Here is a 24917-nt window from a genome sequence, read left to right on the forward strand (position 1 = left end):
GCCTCCTTTCTCAGCCTTTACTTACTCCTTTTTATGCATCACTGAGATAATGCTATGGCATATCCCACGGATGCATAACCCACCTACAGCAAATCCAATAGCAGTAGATACTTAAGTCAGTGATAGCTTGACTGCACTTGTTACATATATACTGCACTTCAAATTAAATCTTAGCCAAATCAAATAGCAACCAACCAAGATGCAATTAACTGCTGCCTGATATCTGCAAACCACAGTTTATCATGTAAATTTTGTATGCTGCTGAAAACTGGGCTTGTCTTATTTTTTATTATTAATTCTTAAGTTTCCTCTTTCTAATATTCATTGTAAGCCAAGCATATTTACAACTAATCATATTAGTATGGAAAATGTTAACTCTGACAGTTATGTCCAGTTAAAATAAATCAAAGTTATATGTTTGGAACTGAGTTATTTTATTCAGAAGTAATAAATGTTTTACTTCTAGATACCCAAGCTGATTGTAATGTGTGGAATGACAGTATCACTGTACAACCATTCAAGTTTCAATGAACTGCAAGTAGATGGCAGTGGATGTACAAGAAACCAGTGTACACACATGCAAATATTGGACTCACAAATGGGCCACTCATAAAGCATCATTGACCTGCTAAACTCAGTCATTGACATTCGAATGCTAAATGAGAGCTAAATTATTTGACACCAGATGCACAGTTACTATTGCAAAAGTGTTCACAGGCATGATAAATGTCCTGAACATCATTTTGGATACCTGTCAGTGGCACAACTCTCTGCTGTCCTTGAGGTCCAACTCTACACTTTTTCTGAAGCGCAACTGCCTGAAACTATCTGATTAAGCACTTTCAAAAATACAGGCACTCCTACAACTTGGAATTGACCTGCAGAAGATGACCGCTGAAAAGACTGCCACATGATCTTAGAGTGGATTACTTCAATATAAGTGGGATAACATGCTAATTTTGTGGTGTAAATAATGTCAAATTACTTGGTGAAGCAATTGCCACCCTGGTTATGGAATAAGAACATTTGATGCTGGATTAGAAGCAACTTCATTGCCACATTTTTATTTCCCATTATAATGATGTAAATATTGTATTATTTGTGTTATTCTCCTTAGTTACTCCTTAATATATGCACCGTTAATCATATTAATCATACTTAACTAAATATAATACTCCTGGTCATGTCACCACAATGAATAATATTGCTTGTAGTACCGTGTACTAGAAACAGTATTAATCGGTACTTTTCTTAGCGGCAATAATGTTAACTAACTTTATAGTTGATAAGCAAGTAATAAAGATAATTTAATATTAATAAAATAATTAATATTCTTAAGATATTAAGGTAAGTGAGACTGATCTATCTTGTGTGACAACAATTAAATAGTAAAACATTACTTGTTAATTGAACACATCTCAATGGAAACACTTAAACAGTTCGGGAAGTTTCTTATCACCAGGCCAGTTAGAATAGTTCCTGAATTGATGTGGAATGAAAATTACGGGAACTTTCAGTAGCTTTCATTCCATATCATTTCACTTCTCATCAAAGATGCATTCTGATTGTGCTAAGTGGTTGAAGATAATTGTTATATGCTTGTCTGAAGGAATTTCTTTCTTCTTTTTTAAAGTTGATATACATTTTAATGGAAATGGATCTCTGCTGTTTCTGAAATTCTTTTTTGCTTCCTTGTGAAGACTTGTTTTTTTTTTTTTTTTTTTTTATATCCTAAATATTGATTCATCCTAGATAGATATGTCTCTGATATAGCTTTAAAGTTTTAGAAGTACTAGCAAGTCCAATTCCTTTTAGTGTTAAGGATAAGATTGTTGGATTTATTTTTTTAAATAAAAATTGATATCTTAATTTCATTATAAGTAGCATTAATTAATAATTTCTAGCCTTTCAACATGTGTTAGTGCTGTATATTTTGGTAGGTTTTTCACTTAAAAAATCCCAGAATTATTTAAAAAAAAAAAAAAAAAAAAAAAAATCTAATTTTCTGTCTAGTTTGGTGCCAACAAGAAAATTGTAAATTCCAGAATTAATGTGTACTAGAAACAGTATTATCAGTACTTTGCTTAGCGGCAATAATGTTAATTATCTGTATAGTTGATAAGCAAGTAATAAAGATAATTTAATATTAATAAAATAATTAATATTCTTAAGATATGAAATACAATAAGTGAGACATCTATCTTGTGTAACAACAGTTAACTAGTAAAACATTACTAGTTAATTGAACACATCTCAATTGAAACACCAGAATTGTAAATTCTTGTTCTAAAATTCCAGAATGAAAATAAATGTAGAAAGTAATAAATGTGATTTATTGTATTTTATAATATACATAATTTACCTGTACCATTGTATGACCTACATTAATTATTATTAATTTATAAAGAAGTCCCAGAATGCCAAAACCTTTCTTAAACATGAAATGTTTTCTTTCTGTCTGTCTTTTAATTTAAAAGCTCTTTGAAAGTTGGCAGGTATTATATTACTAAAATGGTTAAATCAAACTGCTTTCACATTAACAATAATAAATCATAGATTTTTCTATAGTTTGAATGCACTGTTTTAGGAATAGGAAAAGCGATTATCTGTTTATGTTTGCATCATAAAATATAAGCAAAGTTTTAAAAAATATGACTTTCTGAATGTTAAATGGTCTGTTGAAGTACTCTGGGGCAAATTCTGTATAGTATGTGTATCACTATGTGCATTATTTTTGAGTCTTGTGCTCCTTTGCTAATATATGCTTATAAAGAAAAGAATGAAATAGATGAATTGTTCTCTCTCTCTCGCTCTCTCTCGTAACCAGGTAAGTGTAGATATGATGATTTTTTTCTTTCCCCATCCTCAAAGCATTAATCCTTTATTCATTTTAACACCCCATTTTTCATTATTAATTCTTAAGTTTCCTCTTTCTAATATTCATTGTAAGCCAAGGATATTTACAACTAATCATGTTAGTATGGAAGATGTTAACTCTGACAGTTATGTCCAATTAAAATAAATCAAAGTTATATGTTTGGAACTGAGTTATTTTATTCAGAAGTAATAAATGTTTCACTTCTAGATACCCAAGCTGACACTGCAAGTAGATGGCAGTGAATGTACAAGAATGTGATGATACAGTTGCAAAGTGACATTATTTGCTGTTAGTGTAAGCCATTTTGTCAGCTGCATAATGTAAGATTTGATGGCTGAGCAACATTTTGTTACATGTAATTGCGTTCACCATGGTATCAGTACGAGAGAGAGAGAGAGAGAGAGAGAGAGAGAGAGTGAGTGTTAGAAGATCTGTGTTTAAATAAAACTGCAACTTAAGTGGCATAGATGCATTAAAGAAGGTAGAGAATCTGTAGCTGCCTGGATGACAGAGAACTTCCAACATTCCTGAGAAAATTGCAAAGATCCAGATTTTGAAATAAGATGGAGAATTGCACTCCATTAGTTAAACAGCAGAATGTCAGTCTTGTATGGTAGTGCACGTGCAGTTGTTATGGAGCACCTTAAAATATCAAATCTCTGCATGCTAGATTTCACACCACTTGACATCAGCAGAAACAAAACTATGTGAAAATATAGATAGAGAGAGAGAGAGAGAGAGAGATGCTAATGTGGTTTGAGAGACATGGCAAAGAATTTCCTAGTCATATAACAAAACGTGGCTCAGCCTCAAATCCCACATTATGTATTTCATAAAATTGTTCACACTTACAGCACATAACTTAAGGCCACTTTTCAACTACCAGAATCATGTCAGAACTTCTAGAGAGAGTTTAATATGAGAAAATTCTTCACAGAGCCCTAATTACTGCTTTTAATATAATTTGCTTGCTTTTAAATACTTTCTGTTACTTTAGTATATTTATTTTGTTTTAAGTCTAAATGCATATACATTGTTTTAGTGTGTTATTGCGTTGTTCATTTCTGTATCCTGTACTGATTAATTTTGTTTCAGTATAAACTCTTGTATTTTTTTCATTTATTTTTGTGATATCGTTTTGTTTGTTTCTTTTTTTTTTGTATGTTATTATTTTTTATTTTCAGTTTTATAACTGAGCATGAGAAAGATATATTGAAATCAAGGAAATATGATGCAATACTAGAAGAGCATGCCAAGCAAGAATTTAAAATTCTTTCTCAGGTATTTTTATTTGCTGTATGTTGGAAAGTCATTTTTACAGCTTTAGGCATGTAAAAGTGGCAATAAACTTTTCTTTTTAAATAATAAAATCAAGGAATTTTAAAGTTTAATTTCATCATTAATCCCCCTTTGAAAGGTTTTACTCGGGATGATGAGTGGTTGGACAGACGGGGGACAGTCAGTCATTCAGCTTTCTTTCTTTCATTCGCTTAATTCAGCTTTCTCATAAGTTGTTTTATTAGTTGCATTCACAAATGCATAATGCATCTATTAGCTTCAGCTTGTCTGTCCATCTAGTAATAGTAATGGAGGAATGTGATGCAAGAAAGCAAGCATATGAGCTTATGTAGGATTAGCCAAAAAAAAAAAAATTGTTTATTTTGCACATTCCAAAAGTTTGTCCAGTTCTTCCTTTAATTTATTTAAACTATCAACTTCCACAACGACAGATGGAACTTTGTTCTGGCAATTAACCACCTGTTGACGGCAAATTTCTGCACATCTGTTCTACAACTGTCTTTCCTCAATTTGAATTTATGCCCACTCAGATTCGTAATCTGAGCAAGCGGAAGAATCCCATCAGAATTCAGTGTGCTCAACCCATTCGAAGCCTTATACTCCTCAACCAGATCACCTCGCAGGTGCTTAGTCTCCATTCACTGCAGTTTGCAGAACTTAAACCTTTCTTGGTAAGAGGAACCCTTCATTCCTCTCACCAATCTTGTTGCCTTTCTCTGTGCATGTTCAAGTAACTCTACATCCTTCCTAAAATGAGGCCTCCAGACCTGTATGCAGTACTCAAGGCATGGCCTGACCATTGCCTTATACAAAGAGATAATCACCTCCTTTTCCCTACTAGTAAAATTACTGTGTGTCATTGACAATACTCCATGACCTGTTCTGGCAGCCTGTCTGCATTGCTCAGAAACTTCATAACTGACTGCACAATTACTCCCAGATCTTTTTCATTTTCTACTACCCTAAGTGTAGTACCATACAGTTGATATGTTTCTCTGGGGTTACTTTTACCCATATGCAGCACTCTGCATTTGTCAATGTTAAACTTCAGTTGCCACTTCTCAGTTCATCTGCCGAAATTTTTTAGATCCTATTGCAGTAGCACACTGCCATTACTGTGATTAACAACCTTGCCAACCTTTGTATCATCTGCTAACTTCAACATTAAGCCTGATATACCTTCATCAATATCATTGATAAATATACAAAACAACAGTGGACCCAACACCGAACCCTGTGGGACTCCACTAATAACATTAATCCATGAAGAGCAGCGTCCATTGATTACCACTCTGTCTTCTCCCACTCAACCACCCTTTTATCCATTGTAGCAACTTGTCCTTAATACCCCACTGCTCTGATTTGTACAGTAGTCTTCCATGCGTAATGGTGTCAACAGCTTTCCCAAAATCCAAGTATATAATATCAAAATTATTTTTTTCATTCAGTTCCTTTGTAACCACATCATAGTATACAATCAAATTTGTCAGACAAGACTTCCCTTTAAAAACCCATGTTGTGTCTGAATTATTACTGCAGTCTTGTCTAGATGGTCCTGTAATGTGTCTTTGACCAGTGACTCCATTATTTTCCCCATAACAGAAGTTAAACTAACAGGTCTGTAATTACTAATGCCACCCTTAGATCCCCTTTGTGAATTGGCGATGCATTTGCATATTGGCAGTCCGTGGGGGCTTCTCCTGAGTCCAAGGATGCTCTCATAATTATGGCTTACTTTCTTTGCTGCCTCCTTTAATATAACTGGATAGGTGCCTTTCTTATGTTTAACTTCAACGATTTCTCCTCCACTTTGCTCTCAGTTATTACAAAATCATTAAGCACCCTGTTACGGTTTCATAAACTTCCCACATTTTCCTCACTTAATAACTCCTCATGTGAATGTAGATGCAGAATACTCATTCAGATTATTAGTAATCTGAGCAGGATCATCAACAGTCGAACCATCGATATCAAATGGACCAATCTGATTTATCCCCATCCTTCTAGAATTTATATAAGTAAAGGAGTCCTTGCTGTTTTTCTTAGCATCATTTGCCAAAGATTTCTCTTAATCTGCCTTTGCTTGCCTGATCTCCTTTGTGACTTGATTACAGACTAGCTTATATCTGCCACATGTAACAGTTGAACTTCCAATTAATGCAATTCCATGAAATTCTATATTTTGCTCTTGGGAAAGATTTGTGAATCCTACATTTCATTAAAATCATACACATAGACAGTATGTTTCAGATCTTCAGCCATTACTCAAGAAGCGATGGCTGAATAATTCTAGTATTATCAATACCATTGATACCATCAATACCAATAGAGAAGGGCAACAAGATTAGTGAATGGAACAAAGGGGTGCTCTTACGAAGAAAGGCTTAAGTTTTGCAAATTACAGTGTCTGGAGACTAGGCACCAGCGAGGTGATCTGATAGAGGTGTATAAACCCTTGAATGGTTTAAGCATGCTCAGTGCTGATGGGATTCTTCCTCTAGCTCAGAAAAATCACCTGAGAGGGCATAAATTCAAATTGAGGAAAGACAGATGTAGGATAGACGTGCGGAAATTTGCCTTTAGCCAGCGGGTGGTTGGTTGGTGGAACAGACTTCCATCCCTTGTGGTGGAGGTTGATAGCCTAAATAAGTTTAAGGCTCAGCTGGACAGGTATTTTGAACGAACAGAGGGGTGAAGTGGAAGTGGTTTTTTTTTTTTTTTTTTTTGGCTGATGCTGCATAAGCTTGCTTTCTTGCATCACATCCTCTACTAATGCTAATGCTAACCAGTTTTTTTTTATATATATATATATATATTTTATTGGTCTCTTGAAAGATAATAGGTTCATTAATCTTCCCATCCTAAAAAAAAAATCTGAGGTTTAAGTTTGATCTGGACTTCTATTTTATACAAAAAAATAAATAAATAAAATAAAAAAAATAATAATTTAAAGATGTGATAATGTCCCTCTGCACCACCACATTTTTGCTATCACCATAGCAAGCAACTGATGCTAGCAGCATTAAAATAAGCAGAACTACTCCTCCAATTCAGGGCATCATGCTTCGGTCCATCATCTGTTGGAACTTCTGCCCTCCCAGGTGCCTTTCCTTTGCTCAGACAAGTGAGTCTAAATTTATTCTTACAGTTTTTCATAACCTTAAGCCAGTAAAAGAGACATACCAGGCACTTTGATTTTCCACTTTTGCAATTTTCTCTAGTTGCCCTCTCTTGTATACTTTTCCATTTCACTAATAGGCAGAATTTTCACCCTTATGTCCTCAGTCCACATTGAATTGATATCATTTTCATCAGCTTTTTTGCACAATATCATGTTTTAGATATTATAGTTTGCCATGTTTGTCTAATTTTAAGTCCAACATCCAATATTCAATTCCAGTCTTGTATTTTAGAAGTAAGTACATGGTCACATTCTCACTATTGCAGGCTTCATTGCTTCTCACATTTTTTTCCTAGTTTAAGCAACTTTGCCAGGTGCACTTCTTCCACTCATAATCACATATGAAAATTTGCATCCTTTGGCTTCTTACAAATTCTAATATTACTTTAGTCAATTTAATATTTTAGTAAGTAGAATCTCAGGTATTCAAAACATTTGAGACTGTGGTTATTTCAGATGGTTTATTTTCTCAGATAATCAAAAAGGGATGCAGTAAAAAAATGGGGGAAAGTATAATTTATCTTTATTATTTGTATGTTATATACTGTTTATGCTTATATAGCTTAAATAATTACCAGTGTTCTGTTTCTTGATAAATGTCAGTCTTTCCCCCCCCCAATCTCTCACTGCAAGACTATTTTTGTCAAACATAGATTGATTCTCATTCAATTCTTTTATAGCAAATTTTTTTTTATTTCCCTTGGTAATTACATTGAAAATTTTTTATGTACAACGAAGAAAATTGCATACAATGAACTGATGTGGAGTTGGGGGAGATGCCTGATGCCACATGGCAGCAAACACTTTACACTTTACTTTGCAACAAACTAATTTTGAGAGACCTGAGTACGCATTTTTTGCACCTCTGGCGTTTAGGCAATAGAGGTGATGCTGTAGAAAGCACGAATTAAGAGCTAAAAAGATTATCAATAAACATTATGTAGGATTGATGTGTGGAAGTTTGCCTTTAGCCAGTGGGGTTGAACTGACTTCCATCCTTTGTTGTGGAAGTTGATAGCCTAAATAAATTTAAGGTGGAGCTGGACAGGTATTTGGAACGAACAGAGGGGTGAAATGGGAGTGGGGTTTTTTTTAATTAGCTTGCTTTCTTGCATCATATGCAAGAAAGCAAGCTAATTATAGGTATATATATGCAAGAAAGCTAATGCTAATTATAGGTATAGTTTTTATGGGCAGTTTAGTACTGTCCATAAAACCTATACCTCCATCTCTACTGTACCGAAAATTGTTTCCGTATAGCGAAGAAAATTTCCATACAATGAACTGATGCTGAGTTGGGAGACCCATGCTGTCGCCTGACAACAAACATTTTACTTTTCAACAAACTGATTTCAAGAGACCTGAGTATGTGTTGTTCACACCTCTGGCCTTTAGGCAATAGAGCTGATGCTGTAGAAAGCATGAATTAAAAGGATTAAGAATAAACAGCTAAAACAGTCCACGGTTTAGTAGTGCCTGTAAAACCTATACCTCTGCACTAGCCAACTGCTATCTATGCATTCACACAATTGGCAAAGATTAAAGCATATTCCCAACATGGACATTGGCTCTGGTTAACCTGTTTTCTATTGTAAGTACCCTATTAGAGAATTAGGAGGGTGATTTTCCTTTATCCAGGAAACTCATCTGTTGTTTCTCAGAAACGAGTCATCCACACTTGCACTCCGAAATTCTTCCCTCCGAAATTTCACTTGTCTCTTTTTACGTGGGGCGTCTGTAGCCAGGTGAGCAGGAGCGGCAGTGCATAGCACACGCTTCTTGATTAGACCAGGGTTAGAGCCTGTGACTACCAAATACGGAAGATGTGGAAAGGTCAGGGAATGACCACCGCATATCCCCAGAGCAATATGGCCTTAGTTGCTAATGCTCCTAAAACCCAAATAACAACAACTTTTTACGTGGTAGTTACAAGTGGTCCCTAAATCAGTTTTGTTTTAGCTGCTGTGCAAGTAACCTAACAATGTCTAAGAGGAAATCCTTGAGTATAGTGGAAAAAGTAAGTGCTTAATAGTGTAGATTGAGGGGGGGAAGGCGGTTAAAAAGAAATTGCTTTAAAATCTCTGTAAATAAACTGATGATAATAATAATTTGGTATCCCTGCCAGTAGTGAGTCAACCATTCTGAAAAACTGTGTTTCAATTCTCAAACTGATTGAGGAAACAGAACCCAGTTGGAAGCGAGCAAAATTATGACCGTATGAAGATGTAGATGAAGCTGCTTTTAAGTGGGTGAAGTTGATTCGAGACCAAAACATGCCAATATCAGGACAATTAATAAAAGAAAAGGCTATGGAGTGCACATCTTTTCTGAGGCATAAAATGTACCAAGGCAGTTCTGTTTGGCTGGGCAAATTTAAATAGTGCCATGGCTTACTCAAAAAAGATATTTTTGGTGAAATTAGAGTTCTAATCAAAGAAGACTGTACCCATTGGAAAGAAACAGTTTTAAAGAAAATTATGGAGGACTACAAACCCAAAGACATATTCAGCATTGGTGAAACAGGTTTATTTTTTAAATGTTTGCCGAACAAGATACTTACTTTTAAAGGTGATAAATGTTTTTTACCACCTAAGGTAAAAATAAAAAAATAGTAAAGAGAGAATTGCAATCTTGGTTGGTGCAGATATGGCTGGTAATGAAAAACTGAAGCTTTTGGTAATAGGCAAAAGTAAAGGACCCCGATGTTTCCAACGAGTAAAGTTGTTAGAGTTGGACTACAACTATGACGAGGGAAATTTTTGAACAGTGAATTTTAAATTTTGATAGAAAGATGAAAGAAAACAGAAAAATTGCATTGATTGTTGATAACTGCCCCGCCAACTTTCACTCAGTAATTTCAAAACTTACAAGTCTGAAGCTTGTTTTCTTCCCTCTGAATACCTCGTCTGAACTGCAGCCAATGAACTAAAGCATTATCAAGAATTTGAAAATACTTTTCAAGGTGCATACTGAAAAAAATTATACTGAGAATAGAAACCAAACAACCTATACATTCTGTTATAGATTTGCAGATGTGCATATCAGAGTTGGCGAATCACAGACATTCTCGCATATATGCCAGACAAGCTGTACTTGCTACCTGGGAGTCTAAAACGCTGATGGAACTGATATTCGGGTGAACTCAAGTCAAGTGGACCCAATTTCGGCGAAATCCGGACAGTCTGTGACAGCCAAATCCCCTGCGTGTGCACCTTCACAATGGTGGGACTGTTAGTAATCCTGGGTATAACCTCCATGCACAAGTACATGGTGGGTGACCACCCAGGTGTGAACCAACGTAAGCAGGGGTCGAGGTGTGGCGCCCACACCACATGGAGGAATGCAGCCCCTATATGTTACAAGGCAGTACTAGGTGGTAGATGACTCTCATCAACCGGTGCAATACCACCACTTTGCTTATTGGAGGCTTGAAGAGGTGGAACCCATGTTTAGTCTCCAGAGCTAAGTTCCGGTCAACCCTTCCCTATCTCTTCCACCATGCAGTATGAATGATGATGTTTGGGGTTATGATGAACATCATGGCGAGATCCAATATTCCTTACATTTCGAAGGTACAGCTCTAAAGCGGTGTTCGCCGGCCGGCCACTAGTTAGTACACCGGACTGAACCTATTGGTAACTCTCTAGGAGGTTTCCGGATCAGCTAGTGTATAACCTTGCTACCGCTACTCTGCCAGATAGTGACTGGACGGAATCCGAGCAGTGTGTATGCGGGGGGCATTGTCGAGGCCACATTATGTCAAGGATCTGGGTATATTCTTACCATGTGTACGCCATATCCAAAAATTTCATTACTTCATACAGCATGTCCCGCCCACTTTTTCTTATTATTGGATACACCATGAATTGTCAAACTAATAGAGCAAGCTTATCTGCAAAAAGATCTAAACCTCCCAAGCACTTCCTAATTCATTACACAAATACACGTAGTCTCAGTTCTAATCTCAACGATGTCCATTTACACTTGCAGTCTGCCAAACCCCATGTACTTTTTCTGATAGAATCTCAGTTATCGGTTGATTCAACTACTGCTCATCTCAGATGCCCAAATTATTCGCTGTATGATTCCTTTCGCCTCAAAGGTGGTTTTTTTTTTTTTTTGTTTTTTTTTTGTAGTTGTTGGCGCATCGGCATCTGTGGCCATAATGCACTTCCCAAGGTTTTTGCAGTACTTTGATCCAAGCCCGAGGCCGGATTCGAACCCGTGACCTTTGGGTTGCCAGGCAGGTACTTTACCCACCTGGCTAGCCTAGTCGGCTCTCAAGGGTGGTACTTGTGCATATGTCCGTTCTGATATTCCCTGTCAGAGACTTGGCAATTTGGAATCTTCTCTGGCTTAAAATCTCTCTACTTGATTGTGTCAAATTCATCTGTTGTCTCTACCGTTCTCCCAACTCCAGTAATCACTTGGAGCTCTTTGACTTCCTCTATTTGTAACTTGACTTTCTCCAGTCCAACATTCCTAACAGTGAGGTAATTTTCCTTGGTGATTTTAATGTTCACAACTCCTGCTGGCTTCCGTTTTCTAGTCACACTGACCCAGCTGGTCGAGATGCTGAGGCTTTTTCAGTTACTAATGACCTCGCACAGATTGTTCATTTACCTACAAGAATACTGGACAATCCTAATCATACAGCCAACACGCTTGATCTTTTTCTCACAAACAACCCGTCGAAGTGAGAGGTCCTTTAGGCACTTCAGATCACAACTTGGTGATTGTCTCTTCTCCAATGGAGCCTTTATCTCATGGCTATTCCCATCCTCATGTTGTTTGGCATTACAAGAATGCAAAATAGGATTACCCGTGATATTTCTTTTCTTCTTTTCCTTGCTCGGATTACTGTTTCAAAACTTCTGATGTAAACGTTTGCTCAGATCGTGTCAGCGAAATTATTCTTGCAGCAATGGAATCCTTTATCCCACACTCCACTTTAAAATCTCGTCCTTTATCTAAACCTTGGTTTTCCAATAAACGTGTTAAGGCTGTTCAAGAGAAGAATGTTGCATATCGTAATTGCCTTGTTTAAAATTCTTCAGTTTCATTTTCTGCCTACACCAAAGCTTGCAACAGTTGTAAAGCAGTTATTAATAAGTCCAAAAGTAGAAAACTTGCTTCTTGCCTTAATGGTAGCTGAGCATTCTGGTCTCTTGCCAAAGCTATTGGCCGCAACTTTTGCCCATCTCTGCTCCCACCTCTGTTCAAACCAGATCGTTCTGTTGTCACTTCAGCCAAGGATAAAGCTGACCTTCTAGCATCCCATTTTTGTTCCAACTCATGTATTAATGATCTTGGAAAAACACATCCCACCATTCCCAACACACTCCATTCAATGCCTCCTATGGTCTTCCATCAAAAGGATATCAGAAGGATTTTGACGAATCTCGATGCTAAGAAAGCTCCATGTCCTGATGGTATTTCTCCACTTGTTCTCAAAACCTGTGCTCCTGAACTTACTCCTATTCTTTCCCGCCTTTTTTCACTTTCTTATTCCAAAGGTGTTTTTCCTTCTGCTTGGAAATTTGCTCATATCCAGCCAGTTCCTAAAAAGGGCGACAAATTCCTCCCATCCAATTATCGTCCCATTGCAGTTACCTCTACTCTTTCTAAAGTAATGGAGAAATCAATTAACTGCCAACTCTTAAACTACCTAGAAACCTTCCTAAAAGGTTTCTAGGTAGTTTAAGAGTTGGCAGTTAATTGATCAGACTTCCTAAAAAGTCTGATCAACGATCGCCAGTATGGATTCCGTCAGTGTCGATCCACTGGTGATATTTTGGCTTATGTTACCCATTTATGGACTAATTCAGTGGAAATATTCGGTGAAACACAAGTAGTTGCTCTTGACATCTCAAAGGCTTTCGATTGTGTTTGGCATAAAGGTCTTCCAAAAAAGCTTCCATCTTATGGTTTTCCATCTGTTTTTAGTAATTGGTTATCCAGTTTTCTCTCTATTCGCTCACTGAGGGTGATGGTAGATGGCTCTCTGTCTTCTAATTTCTCCACTAGTGCAGGTGTCCCCCAAGGTTTAGTTCTTTCCCCCACTCTTTTCCTCTTGTATATTAATGACCTTCTTCCATTGACTGGAAATCCTATCCATAGTTTTGTCGATGATTGCACATTGCATTCCACTTTTCATTTTGAGAAATCTTGCCCAGCTCAATCAGCTTCAACTTTTCAAAAATCTGCTACCAATTCCTTAAATGCTGATCTTCAGGTAATTCTCCAGTGGAGCAAAGACAACTTAGTTGATTTCAACCCTTCTAAAACTCAGTCTTGTCTTATAACTCAAAAAAGGATTCTTCTGCTCTTATGCTTATCTTTGGTGACACTCCAATTTCTAGGCAAGATGATATGTATCTCTTTTGGGGCTTACCCTGACTTCTAATCTCTCTTGGCACAAGCACATTACAAATATTGCTTCCTCTGCATCTAAAAAACTTGGTTTTCTCTTTCGCTCTCAGCATTACTTTTCTTCCAAACAGCTGCTAACTCTGTATAAATCGCAAATCCACCCTGCCATGGAATATTGTTCCCACATCTGGGGTGGTGCCCCCAAAACCTCTCTCAGACTTCTTGATTCCATTCAGAAGAGGGCAGCTAGGTTAATTAATGATTCATCTCTAACAGAATCTCTCCACTAGCTGTCTCATAGACGTACTGTTTCTGCTGCATGCCTCTTCTACAGATACTTCCATGGGCACTGTTATTCTGAATTGGCTTCTATAATTCCTGCTCTTTCTTTCAAAACAGTCCGAACATGTGCCGCCACCAGCCAACATCCATTTACTGTCCAACTTAACTCACAGAACCAACTTTTCATCTTCCTTTATTCATTCAACTGCTGTTTTCTGGAACAACCTTCCTTCATACGTATTTCCTGAAAATTACAGTCTACAGAAGTTCAAGTCCAAGGTCAACAAATATCTTCTTTCATCTTCTCAACCTCCATCCCAAGCACGGTACTAAGTGCTGTAGGTTCTAATACCTCTCGTGTTTGGGGTTTACATAAAAAAAAAAAAAAAGTATGGAGTCAAGATGTGATGGAAACAACAATTAAAAAAGAATTGTTTTGCAATAACAGGTTTTGCTAAAATGGCAATTAACAGTGATGAGAGGGATGAACTAGTACAAGATATTGAGCAATCTTGGGAAGAACTCCAAGTGAGAGGTTTGATCAGTGTAGAAATTGTTCTTGATGAATTTTTAGGAGTTGATAATGATGTCTTAGTAGCTGAATATCCGATTAACTCCAACATTTTAGAGCGTATTCAAAGAAGTGACAATATCGACAATTAGTTTAATGAAATGAGTGCAACAAAGGTAATGAGGACAATATTAAACCTTCCAAACATGAAATGTTGGCAGCATTTGAAACTGTGTGCCTTGGGTGTGAAGAAAATGTGCCAGAAAATATATTGAGTGTTTAAACAAAAACGAACATTTTTATGAACAAAACCGGTGAAATACCACCACTTTGCTTATTGGAGGCTTGAAGTGGCGAAACCCATGTTTAGTCTCTAGAGCAAAGTTTCCGGCATCCCCTTCCCCTCTCCCCATACTTCTCCTTCAACCCATGCACGGTACTAAGTACTATAGGTTTTGATACCTTCGTCTTTGGGGTTCTCATAAAAAAAAAAAAAAATCCAGTGTACAACAAAAAAAAAGCCGAATATTTTATGAAATATTTCTTAAAAGTGTACTAATATATTGTGTGCATCGTGTAAGTAGTCATTTCTTATTATGTATGTATTAAAAAATTGTTTTAAAATGTTAGAAAATTTATTCATTCCCACTTATTTCTGATTTATTTCCCATATTTTACTATATTTCAGAATGCTAAATTACAGTGTTTTTCATTGTTGAAAAGGTCATATTTCTTTAACGAAATTTCTGTTTAAAAATTTTTTTCAATTGAATGATTGATTTTTTTTATATAGGGGTCCGACTGTATTTCCTCATCCATCTATCAAAAAGTGATAACTTGGATTATTCCTTCATATGAAAGCAACCACATGAACTGCACATTATAGCTAATGTGCGGTTTAAAGAACAACATGTTGAGGGACTATACAAATAAAAATTTAAAGAACGGTGTTTAAAAAAAAAAAAAAAAAATTGTGTTTAAATAAAGGCAAGTAAGCTGGGTAGATATCAATGCCGCTTCTCTTGGACTTGGGGCATTATAGCCTTAACTGCTTGTGTGCCAAAAAAACTGAAACCAAACCATGCCACTTCTGTATAGAAGTAACCACACTGATGTGATGTATAAAAACTTTTGTGGAAAGAAATTTGTGTGGAAACTTTGCGCAAAGAATTTCATGTCAACTTTCATCCTATACTGTTTTTAATTGCACCACGATTAAAAACACCATAATTGATTTGGAAAATGATTAACAACCAGCACCGCCTCAAATGTGTAAGCTACTTTGAGATTGTTATTTGCAATTTGCAGAATTAAAATATAGTTTCCCCTTAGTTGACTATTGCTGAAGTCTGTCAAATTTGTCTTTAAGGTATGCTGGTTGTTGATCATTTTCCAGATCTTCACATTATATGCAGATTTTGACATCCTGTCCTCTATCCCTTGATAAATTTTATTTAATTAAAAAAAAAATTATTGAAATAGGATTGGTACCAGGCAGATTCTTTAGGGACCCAACTTCTAACCCTATGTCATTCTGAAGACTAACCATTAATTACAGTGGTAAATGTTATTTCCTCCTGTGAAGTAAAATTTTCCTTTTATAAAAGAAAATGTTAATTTCTCTTAAATACTATTTAAATGAATCCAGTATCAAAATCTTATTTTCTTGGCACAGTTTAACCATAGTCGTTGTTGCATCAATAAAATCAATCAATCAAAGTCTTAATCATCATGTCTGTAATTTTCCTATTATTGAAGTCATGTTTCATTCTTAAAAACAACCTTTATGCATTGATGATAGCCTGGTACCTTGCCCTGAGTTCAGGTGAAGCTCTCATAATAATCTTAACGGTTTAATGTACTCTCTTGCTGTTTTCCTCAAAAGAACCATGTATATGCCATTCATCACCAAGGATGTCAAGACTACATGCACCAACATTGAGCCATCGGTTTGGCTGAAACAAGAAGAAGAAACAAATCACTTAAGTTTATCAAATGGAAATCTGCTCTACACCGATGGAAACAGTGAAAGAAGTGAAGGTGGAGTTGGCTTTCTGGTCCATAAAGATATAAAAAAAACGACATTTTGGAATTCAAAAGAACATCACCAAAAGTGTCAAGACTAATACTCAGGATTTCTAAGAGGTACAAGCTAAAGGTTATAATGATTTATGTGCCAACATTGAGCCCTAATGATGAAGAGTTTGAAGAAATGTACACTGAAATTAAGAGTCTTCTAGATGAGCAGAAAACCCACTATGCAATCATTATGGGGGACTTCAATGCTAAGGTTGGAAAAAGACAAAACAATGCAGAAAGGGGAACTATAGGATATTTTGGAATTGTTGAAAGAATTGTGGAATTTGCAGAATCTCGAGGATTGTCAGCAATTAACATTTTTTTTTTTTTTTTTTTTTTTCAAGAAAAGGGTGAACAGTAAGTGGACGTGGAAGAGTCCAAATAGATTAACAACTAATGAAATCGACTACATCCTCACTAACAGAAGATATATCATGAATGAAGTTACCATCCTGAACAAGGTAAATGTTGGAAGTGATCACAGAATGGTAAGATTCACATTTCATAATAGATGTAAGAAAAGAAAGGAAAAAACTGACTCGAGTAAATAATACAAACGTTTTTGAGATAACAGAAGAGGAGAAAAAGCAGTATGTACTGGAACTTAAGAACAAGTTTGAGTTTCTGCAGACTGCTCAGGACCAAGATATCGACAAGGAATATTACAACTTTCTGAAAGTGATAAAGCCCAAGGAAACAGATAGGTAAAAAGAAATCCAAAGAAGAAAAAATTAGTCAAGAAACAACTGTCATGATGAACACTGACAAGGAGAAAATTGAGTATACTGAGTTATGGAAATCCATTAGAAAGAGACTCAGAGAGGACATAAGAAGATTTAACTCAAGAAAAGTAGAACAAGCATTAAGGGAAAACAAAGGACTTAAATCAGCAGCCATGAGCAGTACTACAGAAAGACAAATGATACTGAAACTGAAGAATAGCGATGGTGTACTTATAAACAGCAGAGAAGGCATAATTCAAATAGCAGAAGACTACTATAGAGAATTATACAAGGAGCGAGGGAATGATGCCAGCAGTGGGGAAGATGGATTGTAAATTAGCAACACATACGACATACCCGATATTCTTCCTGATGAGGTAGAATATGCGTTGAAGAAAATGAAGAATCAGAAAGCTCCAGGGGAAGATGAAGTTACTGTAGAGTTGTTAAAATTGGGAGGAAGAGACATGACACAAAAACTGGCATGACTCTTTACAAAATACATTAAAAAGGTGTAACACCTGAGGAATGGAATAATGCAATCATAGTTTTGCTGCATAAGAAAGGAGATAAATTGCAAATTATAGACCAATTAGCTTGTTATCCCACATCTACAAGTTGTTCACAAGGGTCATTACTAACAGATTAGAAAGAATACTTGATGAGAATCAACCGAAAGGGCAAGCTGGCTTTAGGACAGGATTCTCAACTATGGATCACCTTCACGTAATGTCACAGCTAATGGAGAAAGCAAGTGAATATAAAACACCATTATGCCTGGCATTTGTGGATTATGAAAGGCATTTCACTCCATACAGCATAAGGCAATGTTTTGGCCACTAGAAAGACAAGGCATAGATACCCCATATATTATGATTTTGAAGAAAATATATGAGAATGCTACCTCCTTTATTAGACTAGACAAAAACAGTAATAAATTTAAAATTGAGAAAGGAGTTCTGTTATCTCAAGGAGACACAATATCTCTGAAGTTGTTTACTGCTGCCCTTGAGGAAGCTTTCAGAAGATTAGACTGGTCGCAGAAAGGAGTCAATGTGAATGGAGAGTACCTAGACCATTTACGATTTGCAGATGACATTGTTGTCATAAGTCACGATCCCAAAGAATTAGAGGAAAATCTTAATCAGTTATGCAGAGGTTTGGACTAAAGATGAATATGGCTAAAACAAAAGTAATGGTGAACAAGTATGCCACAGAAAGGGATATAATGATTGAAGGAGCAGTAATTGAAAAGGTGAAGTCATATACTTATCTGGGACAAGTCATTAGCTGTAATAATGATAAATGGATGGAAGTCAAGAGAAGAATAAATTTTGGATGGATAGCATTCAGGAAATATAGTCGCATACTGAAGAGCAATATCCCAATTTGTCTGAAACATAAAATAATGAACCAATGTATACTCCCCACCATTAATTATGGAAGTGAAATTTGGATACTCACCAAAATAATGGAAGAGAAGCTGAGAACTACACAGCGAAGAATGGAACGAATTATATTGGGAATCAAGACTCATATAAGAAGAGAAACACATGGATTAGGCAGCAAACTCAAGTAAAGGACATTCTTATCAAAACTAAAGAACTAAAATGGTCTTGGGCAGGACACACAACTTGAAGACATGATGACAGATGGACTAAGGAAATAACAGAATGGTACTCAAGAGGAACTAAGAGAAAACTGGAAGACAACAACGGAGATGGACAGATGAAATTCATGGGTTTGTGGGTAGTAAATGGATGGCCGTTGCACAAAATAGGAGGAACAGGAAAGTTGCTGGAGAGGCTTTCATCCTGCAGTGGATTGAAAATGGCTGATGATGATATGCCATTCTACCCAAAAGTTTTTAGTAAACAGTTCTTTGTAATTTTTGTGTTGCTGATTTTACAGTGCACAGATTCACAGTTTCTGGAAAGATTTCTGTATAATAAATCAGTGTGAGGCAGCCATTCATTTCAGCTGGATTTTTATACATGACCTTTTCTTATCTATTATGTAAGGGTCTTGTTCGATTGCTCATTTTTCTATTTTTACATATATAAATAAAACTTACCTGCTAGCTTTACAATTTTTGTGGTGGATGTAAAATCCACCATACTGTCCTCATTCCCCTCCATTAAGGGGAATTTAAGGTTATAATTCATCTGTATTTTCTCTTCCCATACTGTTATCAGTTGACAAAGCACTGTTGCTTTTTAGACTTCCACAGTATCCTTTTATGAAATTGAATTCCCTGCTGATGCATTTAAAAACCGAAACCTTACTTGTCATTGCTCACCTTAACACTCCATGATCACCTCTGTTAAGGGTTTCTGCACTGATACTGTCTGGATGTGGGTTATGATTAAGTCAGAAATGCTCCCTTTCTACTTTCCTAGTATAGAAGTTTTGTCCCTATTATAAATCTCCCAATTGTTCCAGTCGGTAAGGCACTCTCATTTGATTGCCCATTCCATCTGAATGTAGAAGTTCTCATCATATTCTTCATACAAGATGAGAACCTGATTTGTAGCATACCCATTCTCATTTTCCCTTTTTTGACTACAACCTTACACCATGTAAATTGAATGTTGGGAATGCTGCTGTTGTAATATGATCCACTCCTCAATCTTCCTTCTACCTTCCTAAATCCATTATATATACCATAGTGAAATTTAGCATTCCCTACTTCTGCATGAATTCAAGATTCAACCTCGCTCATTTTATTAACAACACTCTGCATTACTGAAAATGCAGTTCCATAACTTTATGAAATACAGGTGTACCTCGAATAACGAATAGGATGTGTTCCACGAAATTACTTCGTTTTCAGAGGTAAAAATACTATGGCCAGAATAGGGATACGTTCCGACGTAAAGAAAATGAAAAGCTTTTTTTTTCGAACAAAGAAAAGTTTTATTAAATAAACAGTCAACTTACATACAAAGTGAAATCACACATTTTAAAATATGAGTCTAAAGTTGATTGTTTATGCTTTTTTTTTCTCTTTCATTTAACAATTGCCTATACAGAGTTATTGCATTTAACATTGATCGCTTAACAATAAAACTTCTTCCTAAATCAGGATCATTTTCACTAAAAAAAATTTAAAACGTTTTCAGTGTCATTCAGTGTCATTTAAGCACCTTTTTAAATCTTTGGTTGTTAACACTTTTTCGGCAGGAACTTCTTTAACTTCGTCTTCATTATCTTTGTCTTCGTTGCTAACAAGGTTTTCTAAATCTTCCACTGAAAAACCATCTTCTGCATTCAATAAATTTCTAACATCTTCTTCATCGACATTTTCGAAACCTATTGATTGAGCCATCTGGATAACTTCATTTCTAATTTCTTGGATGTTATTTTCTTCTTCTAGTACAACTTCTGGCCATATTTTGCACCAAACTCCATTTAAGCATTTCTTAGTGACTTCTTTCCAAGAACTATCAATGTTTCCAATTGCGTTTTTAATGGTGTAGTTTTTCCAAAAAGTTTTAACTGTCATTTCCTCTTTATCCTCTAGTTCAGTTAAACTGCTTAATGTTCGACGCAGATAATAAGCTTTAAATGATGCTTAGAAATGATTTTAAATGATTTTAGAAAGTTAAAATTTGGCTTGACAGGTATGAGTTAAACTTCATTACTCTAGAAGGAGTAGGTGGATTAATACCAAATTTTCATTGTATGTTTTGTTGGTCTCCTGGAAAGTTTGAAGTCTAATTCCAAAAATATCAAATGCTTAATTGTGTTGCTACAACTTTTATAGCAGTTTTAATAAAAAGGTATTTATATAAACTGTTCATCTGCTGAAATTATAAAAAAAGCACATAAGAAATGGAACAGCTATTGTTAATCTCATTTTTTAGTTGGAACATTTCTTTCTTAGGTTTTATTTTGCTTAAATAAATAAAAAAAAAAAAAAAAGTTATTCAGAAAAAAATATTTTCCCTTTCCTTAGTTCTTTAGAAAAACTCTGTTTAAAAAGAAAAACTATATATCTAATATGTGGATTGGATTTTAATTCCTTTGTCTTCTTTTCTACTAAAATTTATGATATTTTATGTTCCTTACAAGTATAATTATCCTTCACCAGACAGATCTTCTCTGAAATATCTTTTTAGAAATTTACAGTTTGGTTTATTGCTTTTAACTGAGATAACTGAGGTAAAGAACTATTTATCATGTTACAATCACAATTAAGTGATGCTTTCCCCCCAAGTCGAATTTATTTTCAAAAACTTTCATTAAACTAACCTGTGTAATACCTTTTTTTTTTTTTTTTTAATTCATTTTTATGAAGAAAGTTATAAATAGTAAAGGGCGTAAGCAGATTATATGAAAACTTATAAATAAAGCATACAGACACGTGTGAAGTGTAGAATTGTTAAAATAATTTAAAAATCATATGCTTTTCTCTGTCTTGGGGACATCTTAGTCCTTCCACTGGCAGAGGCTGGCTTTCGGCTTTCAAGTCCCAGGCTGCTGGCATTAGTGATGTCACCAGCATCCATGAGTTGACTTAAACTTCTAATGTTGTTTTAATATAAATAGCCACTCACAAAGGTGGTTATTTATATAAAACATCATTTATTTATATTAAAACATGGGTCTATATATATATATATCAAAACATTTCTATTTTACCATGTCTCCTATTATGTAGTTTTATTTATTATTATAGTTAAGTCCAGGACAAACCCTAGACTTAATTATAATAATAATAGTAAAGTATTAAGTTTATTGAGTTTTTTTTTTTTTTTTTTTTACTCCTACTCATTGTAAATTCCTCTAGTTTAACTCTTACAGGATATTGCCATAAATATGTATTTTGGCAATAAAGTAATTTTATATACATATATATTCATTTAAAACCAAAGCTGTTGCTGTCATGGCAGCTATTTTGAAACATACTTATTTTCTCACCAGACTGTGTAAGTGACACCTGTAAACTTAAATTAGAGAATTGGTACAGAGGTTATTCAGGTCTGAGTGGAAATTTTTAAATCATATCAATGCCTGTGTTGAAATATCCCCCACACCCTTTACTGTTGGCTATGTAGGACAGATCTGGCTCCATATTAGTAGTATTAAAGATATACTTAGCTTTGGTTATATGTTTAACTGGAAAATTTTCTTCCATACATTTCCAGGCTATTTTCTTAGACTTTATACTTTATTCACTGGTTAAGATAAGTTTTCTAATAGAGACCATTGCCAGCTGATGAGAGACAAAAGTTTCAAAAAAGCTGTCATGACAATTTTAAATAAATATCAAATTTGTTAGAGATACAATGATACTAAATAGTATTTGGGATGATACTATTAGTATCATTGTATTTGGGATGATACTATTTAGTATCATCCCAAAAGATATTAGCAGTATAGATCAGCTTATGGAATTTTGCATAATCTCTAATGTGAATTAGAGATGATGCAAAATTCCACAAGTAGAGATGATTGGGTCTTGAAATCCAAAAGTTTATCTCCTATGTCACTGGAGGGGTGAAAATGTGCTCCAAGTCAAAAATTGAATGCAGACAGAAGTGTGGTGTTTGCAAGTTAGAACGAATTGATCGCACACATACACTCACTCTTTATTGGTAAAGTTTACATACCACTTCTTTGATGTGTAGACACTACCCTGACATGGCAATAATTGCTGTCACAACAACACTATTTTTAGTGTAACTGGCTAATACCAAAATTAAGTCTTTTGTTAACACAATGAGCTAAACTGCAGAAACTAAACATTTAATTTTGATATGGTTATTGCATTAAGCTAGTCTCTGCACATTGAAGTAACTGAGTCAAAATTGTGTACACACATTAGTCTGCACAAATGGTTGTGGTCACTTTGTTCCTTTTCTGCAACTAGAAATAATAAACATTGATCCTACACCTCATGCCATGTGGGTGTGACTGTTTTCTTTTCAAGTTTATAGTTTTTGCTTTAGCATCATGTCAATAAAGCAGTTCATGAAATTATATTCGTTTGTTTTTGTTTTTATGTCTATTTGATGGATGTATATATTTTCAACAACTTCAAAATATATCTGTCTATTTTATGTAGTTTCATAAAGAGGAGGAAGAATTAGAGCTTGAAGAAGAAGTTAATATTGAAGCTCAGAGAGAAGCAGTTAGAATTAAAAGGCTTGCCCAATCACCAGAGATAATGAATCCTGCTCGTCTTGTTTTCAAGTCTGAGCAGTGGTTAGGTGAGGATGCAACCAATTGGAATGTGTGAGTATTTTTCAAAACAAGTTGATGGGACCGACTTCTCTTGTTTATTTACTGTGGGGGGGGGAGGAACCATATGTGCCAACTATAGTAAAACCTCCAATCCAGCATCTGGGAATCAGCACTTTTTTTTTTTTTTTTTTTTTTGAAGTTTTATGATAGCCCGATAGGGTATACTTGTTCCTGTGTTAAAGCTAAATTCTTGGCAAGCAGAAATAAAGTTTTCTTCCCTGAGTTATTGAAATTGTTTACGCCTATCCCCCTCCCCCCATACTTCTCCTTCAACCCATGCACGGTACTAAGTACTATAGGTTTTGATACCTTTCATGTTTGGGGTTTTCATAAAAAAAAAAAAAAAAAAAGAAGCCTGTAAAACATACAAATTTGGCCATGAACATTTGCATAGAACTGAACACTTGCACAGAATATACAATAAAGTTTATATGAACTGCTATGCTGTGGCCAACATGTTAATGCCTAAATTTTGTTTCCTCCATCATTCTGGCAAGCACCAGATACTGTATGGATATTGCTGGTGCCCCCCCTTTGGGGATGTGGTATCTGCCAACCCATAAGGGTAGAACCTCACACTTACTTACATACCCTGTTGTGGATTAGGTGTTGCTGACATCTGCTCTTGATGTGGAATGCCAAATGGTGTACTTCTTTGAAGAATCCCTTTGTCCTGCAAGCCTTACTTGTTTCCCTGGATTTGGGTGGGCTCCTCAACCCAGGGATATTCCAACTCTCCATCCCCTCTTTACCTTACTTAGCTAGAGTATGCCTGCCTTCCTTTATCCTCTTCCTTTTCCTACCTACTTTAACTCCCCTCTTAAACTATTTCCCTCACTCGTACTTTAACATTTATTTTATTTGGGCTCCTCTAGAAAGCTTAGTCAACTCTGGGGGATGCCTAGCCAGAGCGTTTGTATCTCCCATCAACCTTTTTTACTGGCTCCCCGTGCCTGGTACAGTAACTAGTGTTCAGTGGTGTTCCACTGTTTTAAACACGAGAACTGATCATGTAGTTGTGGAAAAAAAATAACCAGTGCCACTTGACCCTAAACATTATGTAACTATGTCCATTAAACTCGAAAGAAATATATATAATTGCTAAAGTTACCAAAATGTTGTGCCATAAAATAAAAACAAATGTAATACCGCATTTTACTGCACTTATTGTGTGAATAGAAGAGCTTGAAATTTTGCTGTTTTGTAAAGTGGAGTGGAAATTCTGGCTGAAGCATATTCAGAGTTTGAAGAACTCTCAACTGCCTTGCTGGGAGTTCAGATGACTCCTGATGTGTAATTTGCTTTACAGACTGAAAGGTGATGATAAGGAAAATCCTTGCTCCC

At 35.6% G+C, this 24917-nt stretch overlaps 1 protein-coding gene across 1 annotated transcript in view; it reads left to right on the top strand.

Annotated features, from left to right (window-relative positions):
* LOC150083718 (AP-1 complex-associated regulatory protein-like) overlaps nucleotides 1–24917 on the top strand; it is a 149489-nt gene that overhangs the window by 79451 nt on the left and 45121 nt on the right. Inside the window, exons 6-7 of the mRNA XM_090378582.1 lie at nucleotides 4063–4159; nucleotides 23395–23564. Of these exons, the coding sequence (XP_090234708.1) occupies nucleotides 4063–4159; nucleotides 23395–23564 (267 nt within the window). The remainder of the gene's footprint in view (nucleotides 1–4062; nucleotides 4160–23394; nucleotides 23565–24917) is intronic.

The sequence above is a fragment of the Mastigoproctus giganteus genome, chromosome 7 (genome assembly GCF_048544385.1).
Source record: "Mastigoproctus giganteus isolate SK-2022 chromosome 7, ASM4854438v1, whole genome shotgun sequence".
In the NCBI taxonomy this organism is placed as follows: domain Eukaryota; kingdom Metazoa; phylum Arthropoda; class Arachnida; order Uropygi; family Thelyphonidae; genus Mastigoproctus; species Mastigoproctus giganteus.